The sequence below is a fragment of the Bufo gargarizans genome, chromosome 4 (assembly GCF_014858855.1).
Source record: "Bufo gargarizans isolate SCDJY-AF-19 chromosome 4, ASM1485885v1, whole genome shotgun sequence".
NCBI lineage: Eukaryota > Metazoa > Chordata > Amphibia > Anura > Bufonidae > Bufo > Bufo gargarizans.
This window is the reverse complement of record NC_058083.1, coordinates 8032422-8040101: the sequence shown is the minus strand read 5'-3', so window position 1 is coordinate 8040101 and position 7680 is coordinate 8032422. Positions and strand designations below refer to the sequence as shown.

The 7680-nt window shown below is 47.2% G+C and overlaps 1 protein-coding gene across 1 annotated transcript; it reads right to left on the bottom strand.

The window, feature by feature from the left end:
* Window positions 1-1500: 1500 nt before the first annotated feature.
* Window positions 1501-7107, bottom strand: LOC122934909 (39S ribosomal protein L19, mitochondrial-like). Its single transcript, XM_044290568.1, has 6 exons — window positions 7018-7107; window positions 6219-6327; window positions 5478-5596; window positions 4311-4445; window positions 3019-3197; window positions 1501-1837 (listed from the first exon to the last, which is right to left on the bottom strand). Exons 1-6 carry the CDS (start codon window positions 7094-7096, stop codon window positions 1598-1600), a joined length of 861 nt encoding a protein of 286 aa, XP_044146503.1. The 5' UTR covers window positions 7097-7107; the 3' UTR covers window positions 1501-1597.
* Window positions 7108-7680: the final 573 nt, after the last annotated feature.

Here is a 7680-nt window from a genome sequence, read left to right as displayed (position 1 = left end):
GGGAAGAGATGCCAGTACTCCAGTGCCAAAATGAAGAAAGTGCCCCATCAGGATCCTTCTTCAAGTTCACCCAGGTAGCCACAGACAAATAGACACAGAGGGAGGGGGAGGGATTGGGCAACACTTATCTGCTCAGCATGCTCCCTCGATGTCCAGACCAGCAGGGATGCGCCTCTTCAGACTTCTGACTCCAATCCAGGAGAACAGTGCTCTGGAGGAGGGTAGGCAGCAGGCGTCCCAGCAGCTGGTGGGATGCCGGAGCTAACAGGTCGAGCCCGGATCCACTTATCTTCTTGGGGGGAAATGGAGGCAGCCAGGCAACGTCCCAAAGACGGCGGCGGGCACTCCACGGGGGACCAGGAAGGCGCCATGCCGACCTGTGTCCCCATCTAGAATAAAAATAACAAAAAGGAGTAGAATCAGAGAGTGTCAACCTCCTTCACCAGACACTAAGCAAAGACTGAGTTCCTCCTGGTGGAGTCTGGGGGTATAGCCCGAGGAGGAGGAGCTCTTTCATTTGCATAGTGTCCCTCCTACTAATACCTCTAAGCTATACCCATGGTCTGTGTCCCCCAATGGAAAAAAGCACGAGAAATAAGAGATGCTCAAATTTCATATTTTGAAATTTGTTTACTTGTAAAAAAATTGCGTTTTGGATTCCATTACCACGGACCATGACGCCTTTAGAGGCATTCAGTCATAAGTCTATGGGCTGCATAACGGAAATAGGATGGATCCGTTATGCAGGCCAAAGACTTCTATTATGACGGAATAAATAACGGAATGCCTCTAAAGGCATCATGGTCCGTGGTAATGAATCGCATATTAATTTCATAAGCGGAAATGACTAGACAACCTTATTCTTCGGGTCAGCATGAGTACAGCGATACCTTTTGATCACTTTATTCTTTGTGACCACAAAGCAGCAAATAGTCCGTTATATTTATTTCATTACAGCGTTCACTTCGCACGATAAATGTTTTATTTTAGTAGTTTGGACATTTTGAGACAAATACTATTGCAGGCTTGCTATGGCAGAGCTGGGAGCCTTCACAAAGCCCCAGGCTGCCATAGTATCTATTTGGATTGCTCTTCCATGATGGGGGTTGTGACTGGAGAACTGGCGAGCCTGCTCCCTCTAAGCTCTCAGATGGCATGGGCGCTATTGTCACAGGGGGTTAAATGACCAGGATTAGGGTCATCTCTTCCCAGTTATTGAACCTGGGTGGCAGCCGTCTTACACAGCCGACACCCACCGTGTATGGAGCCGGCTCAGCTCGTGAAGCTGCTCCATACATCCTTACACGCAAACAACGTAGTTACATCATTTTGCATCGAGGCTAATAGAGTGGGCACAAATCACTCCAATTATCTCCTTAGACTGGTGTACGATACAGCAGCCTGAGTAGTCGTGGGCTAAGGTGTTAGAACATAGAATGTTACATTACACCCTGATTAAAGGGTTTGCATCAAGAAATAAGACTAGGGGATAAACAATCATTACAGTGGTGATCCCGAATGAATGGAGCACGTCTGTATAAACCATTTATTCACATGATACATATAATAATCTCCACGCCATGTCGAACCCTGCTCTTCAGCTGGTTCTGCCATCAGGCTGTGATAGTTTTTGGCTGATTTCCTCTAATATCGCCTTTTCTATTTTGCTGGTGTCGTATTCCTTCAACATGTCAAACTTGTCCCACGGCCTGGCCGACTTCTTGGCTCTCTCCTTGTGCTTCTCCAGAAGATAGTAATCGAAGTTGATCCCTTTAATGTTGTGTTTTTCCTGTTCCCAACGTTTGGACCAAGGTCGTGGCCTCATCTTCACTTGCATCTTAAGGAGGACGAAGTAAAGACCCAACATTAGACTTGTTAATGAACCTACTCATATTAGAAGATTGTTTAAAGGGGTTGTAAAAAAAAAAAAAAAAAATATATAGGGTGTGGGTGTTAACCACAGCCAATCACAGGCCTTGGTGTCAGGCTTCCCCTGCGTCTTGACAAATGGTTGCAAGGGAAGCCTGACACCATTACAGCCTGTGATTGGCTGCGGAGATGTCAAACCAGATGTTGACATCTCGGGAGCCAAGGAGCAGGTAAGTCATCCCCGCAGAATGGGGGCTTGCTGGAAATTGGATGCTGGAATATACCTTCTTCTTTCAGAACCACAGCAAAGTGAGTGAGATTTGACAAATCTCATGTAATATACACTATTTGTATATTTGCAAAGAGTGAGATCGGGCAAAACTGCAACAAAATCTACAAGTAACAGGTGTGGAAATGCGGAGAAATCCATACACAGAAACTCTGTTTGGCGTTTGTAAACCCCCATCCATGTGCAGGTAGCCTTAAAGGGGTTGTCTCACTTCAGCCAATAGCATTTATTATAGACAGGAAGTTAATACAAGGCCCTTACTAATGTATTGTGATTCTCCATATTGCCTCCTCTGCTGGCTTCATTCATTTTTCCATCACATTATACACTGCTCGTTTCCATGGTTATGACCACCCTGCAATCCAGCAGCAGTGGTCGTGCTTGTACACTAAAGGAAAAAGCACCAGCCTATGTGAGCTCCCACCAGAGAGTCCGGTGCTTTTTTCTATAGCGTGCAAGCACGACCACCTCTGATGGATTGCAGGGTGGTCATAACCATGGAAACGAGCCGTGTATAATGAAATGGAAAATGAATCCAGCCAGCAAAGGAAGCAACATGGACAATCACAGTACATTAGTAAGAGCCTTGTATTAGAACCTCCTTTAAGAAGTTGGTATTTATGCTATTCTCCAAGATATAGAAATCAGCTCTCGCACATCATAACTTTAGCAATAATAAGTATTTGCGTCCAACTGCTGGTTATTGCCATTGGTCAGATATTGATGACCTAGCCTGGGGATAGGCCATCAATATATGAATCCTGGAAAGCCCTCTAATGGGAACCCATCACAAAGATCGCATCCTATGTGAGTACGCACACGGTGACAGTACCTATGAGCGCTCAGGTACAGTTGCTCACCTGGTTCAATGGAACTTCTGAGTTGTGGGAAATGATTGGCTTCATATTAACATCGAAAGTGCTGTATTCGGGGAGGGCGTCCCGCAGGTAGAATAACTTGTCATCCACTCTCTTTTCCAGCTTCAAGACTTGGATGTCTTGGATGAGAGGGTTGTACAACTCGTACCTTATTTCTACTCCTACAGAACAAGCACAGATCTGTGAGGATAATTTATGTAGCTGTAACATTAATATTTGTGGGTGTGAACAAAGACTGCCTTTCTCCCCCCCCCCCTCTGCAAAGGGAGTGAATAAAAGTGATGCCCTGTCTGCAGTGTGACTGCTGGGACACTTATATTGTATGTGTAGGACTACAAGTCCCAGCTGGACAGTACAATGACATTGCTGATATACACAGGATCTTCCCCCTACCTCTTCTTGTGCAATGCTCTGCAGACACTTCCTCACAGACAGCAGAAGAGTACAGAGGAGAGGACTCCTCTGGTCTCTGTCAGCTCAGTGCTTGCAGGGTGAGGAGGGAGAGAAGATCTGTGCACAGCATTCATCTCCTCACTGCCTGGAGAAGAGGAAACCCTGTAGCTGCTCAGTACATGAGGCAGAGCCTCCAACCCTGAGTCTGTGCTGCTGATAGTAGAAGGGGTTAATCTTTGCGGACGAATCCAGTGGGAGGAGAGACACAGGGCAGACAGCTTGGTCAGCAGATTGGGCAGTGCAGAGGGTGTGGCCAGCAGATCAGGCCGTGCAGGGGGTGTGGCTTGTCTCTCCAACCAGCACAGCCCACAGTGACGTTTCATGCACACAGGCAGAGCCGCTCCTCCTGCTCCCTCAGGCTTGTGCACAGAACATCAGAGCAGAGAGAGAAGCTGACATCACAGGTCACGTGACCCTCAGCTAACTAGGAGAACGGGGCCACTGGGGATGACATAAATAATAATTCCCCCCCCCCCCCCCACACTCTGTTTTTATGCTATTCTTGTACATTTTACATATTCTATTTTATGTCCATGATTATTAGGAAATGTTCATTGACCTCTATGGGAGAGTGTTGTGGGCATGCTCTGTGGCGTGTGCAGAGGCCGCCGTACAGGGAATGGGGAGTAGATAACATGTTACATCACCTATTGTCAATGGTTGATCCTAAGATATCTATATAGAGGTATTATCTGGCATTGTAATCCCGCCTGTCAAGAAAATCAGGGGACTGATTTCCACAGAAACAGAATGAATACTTGCTTCCTATTTAAGTGTAGAAGTACAAATGAGAACCTAAAAAGATTGCGATCACTACCAACCTTGTCCGTCAATAATATTTCGCAGCAAAAAGGTGGCTCCCAGGCCGCGCCCAGATCTGTGTATGCAGATTCCTACAAATCTGCTGCTCTTTCCGTTTGCATGACGTTCTGCCACCGTAACGGCAAGAATGCTGCCTATTGATGGTAGACAAAAGTGATTACTATCATTATCTATATAACTTCATTAAAAGGGGTGGTCTCTCCTCAGCAAGTGGCATTTATCATGTAGAGGAAGTTACTACAAGGCACTTACTAATGTATTGTGATTCTCCATATTGCCTCCTTTGCTGAGGTGGATTCATTTTTCCATCACATTATACACTGCTCGTTTCCATGGTTACAGACCACCCTGCAATCCATCAGTGATGGTCGTGCTTGCACACTACAGGGAAAGCACCAGCTTATGTGCGCTCCCATGGTCCTAGCCACCAATTAGAGCGGTGATTTCTCCTATAGTGTGCAAGCACGGCCACCACTGTTGGATTGCAGGGTGGTCGTAACCATGGAAACACGGCGAGTATAATTTGATGGAAAAATGAATCCAGACAGCAAAGGAAGCAATATGGATAATAATAAAACATTAGTAAGTGTCTTGTATTAACTTTCTCTACATGATAAATGCTACCACTTCCACTGGGACCCCCACCAATCGTGAGAACAAGGGCCCCCCCTGAAAAGAACAGAGCTCCATTTATTTCTATGGGAATTCCAGAGATAGGTGAGCACTGTACTCGTATATGTCCGGAACTCCATAGAAATGAAAGGAGTGGCCACAAGCATGGTTCTATTTAGGGGAGCTGCAGGGGGTACGGGGCCCCTGTTCTCGTGATCAGTGGGGGTCCCAGCACGATGCTAGAGCGGCCCGTCCCCGCCTGCCATTGGCTACCCCCCCTGACATCGGATGATGAGAAGAAGCAGCGGCGGCGGTGCGAGGACCAGGAGCAACACGGAGAGCCAGGTAAGTAGAATCAGTGTGAGGGGCCCGGGCATATGGGGGGGCATTTCCAGGCTCAGATACAGTCCAGGGCATTAATGGATGGTTTAGATGTCTCTGGGCCGTAGCCTGGCACAATCAGGGCAAACCGACCTCTCCGTGCCCAGAGGTGAAGCTTCCCCCATCTAACATACTGGCAATCTGAAATCTTAGTCATCTAACGTTTCCCGCACCTACGTAGAACTCGGGAATGTTCAGGACTTTTCTCCTCTCGATCATCTCTTGTCTTTCCACATAGTACGTCAGAGGGTTTTTCCTGCTTCGAGGGGGTATGAATTCTGGGCTCAGAAACCTGCAAGAAGTAAAAATGTGGAAGTGTATATTAAAAAGTGCGGAATTATATTGCATTCGCCACACGCCGGATTACAGAAGCAGCCATGCTGGCCGGGGCCCCACAGGAGTGCAACACATTGCCCGAAGATGCTCTGTGGTTCTAAAAGGCATCTTACTCCAGCGCGCATCTTACTAAGGCTACTTTCACACTTGCGGCAGAGTGATCCGGCAGGCAGTTCCGTCGCTGGAACTGCCTGCCGGATCCAGCAAAACGTATGCCAACTGATGGCATTAGTAAGACTGATCGGGATCCTGATCAATGTGTAAACAAGGGCTGTTTGTTTACATTTAGACACTGCAAGGCGGAGGCTTTCACCTAGCAGTGATCCCAGTGACATCAACGGCTCTAATGGGCGGTCTTTAGACAATCAATATCAGACTGGTCAGGGTCTGACTCCCAGCAGCCCCAAGGACCATCTGACAACCGCCAGAGGCTCTAGGAGTCAGACCTCCCACTGATCCGATACGGACCACCTATCCTAAGGACAGGTCATCAATGGTAAAGTAACTGAAAATCCCTTTAAATATCCCCTTCCCACAAGTTATGTTGGGGGTTGTAAACCTCCCTACCGTACACTCACCTTTTCTGGGATTCCTGTGACGCTCTCTTATCTATAATTAATGGTTTAACAGGCGGCTTGAAAGCTGTAGGCTCGCCATCGCTAAGGAGTCTGGCAGGGGTCAAAATTCCTGTAAGGAGGAGAGAAGTGACGATAACAGATAAAAAACGTACAGGGAGGATACACCAGAAGCGCTGCATTCAGCTCACTCTCAGGGGCTCTCCTCTACGGGGACTACCCCCTTCAGGGTATGTTCACAAAATGCGGACATGCTGCAGATCTTCCCGACATAGAATTTCCGCAAAAAAAAAACAAAAAAAAAAAAACGTAGTAGCGCCAACGTGGATGTGATTATAGCAACTGTAAATCCGCAGCCAGACCAGAAGTGTGTGCTCACATTGCGGACTTTCATAGTCGATTTTACTCTGCAGAGCGGAGGGCGAATTACACGACAAATCGGCAGAAAACCTGATGCGGAAACTCCTCCTTGTAGGGTGTTCACATGGAAGGGTACGGGACATGGACCCACACGGCCAGAGCGGACATGGCACAGGGCTCCCACTGCCAGTAATGGGACCATAGAAATTAGGAATCAGGATAGAATTTGGGCTAAAATCCGAATGGAAAAATCCACTGTGTGAACAGACCCCAAGGAGAAAAAGTGCTGTATTCACCGGCTATAACTTGTGTTATGACAGCACTGATTATATATATATATATTACACACACAATACACATATGAAGCAGTGCTCCGTATTTCCCGGTACAGAATTACACATGACATCCACGTCCACTCGCCCCCGAGCATCCCTGGGCTCACCTGCCCGGTACCGGACGAGAAGCAATGACCTCCCGCACAGCGCCATGTTTGTCCCATGCGACTGTCTAACAGAGAGCATGCGCAGTAAAGGGCGCCGCGACTTCTACGGAGTGACGCAGAGGTCAAAATCGTCAGAGAAGCGCAGCGATAAATGTGCTGTAGGTTTTACACCATTACTTCGGCTTCGGTTGCGTCGAAATGTATCATGTGACGTCTATGAGGAAGTGTGTGTGCATATGTGTATGTAATATATCGTGTGTGTGCATATATGTATATAATATATAGTGTGTGTGCATATGTGTATGTAATATATCGTGTGTGTGTTCATATATGTATGTAATATATAGTGTGTGTGCATATATGTATGTAATATATAGTGTGTGCATATATGTATGTAATATATAGTGTGTGCATATATGTATGTAATATACAGGGCCGGTGCTACCATAAGGCAGACCAAGCGGTCGCCTTAGGGCGCACCCTGAGGGAGGGCGGAAAAATGTGACATGGAGGGGGAGAAATGTGACATGGGGGTCTGATGGCTGACATTGGGGGCTGATGGCTGGGGGATGATGTCTGACATGGGGTTCTGATCTGAGGTCTGATTAACATTGGGGGTCTGATTGGGGCTGTGAGTTGAGGTCTGATTAACATTGGGGGTCT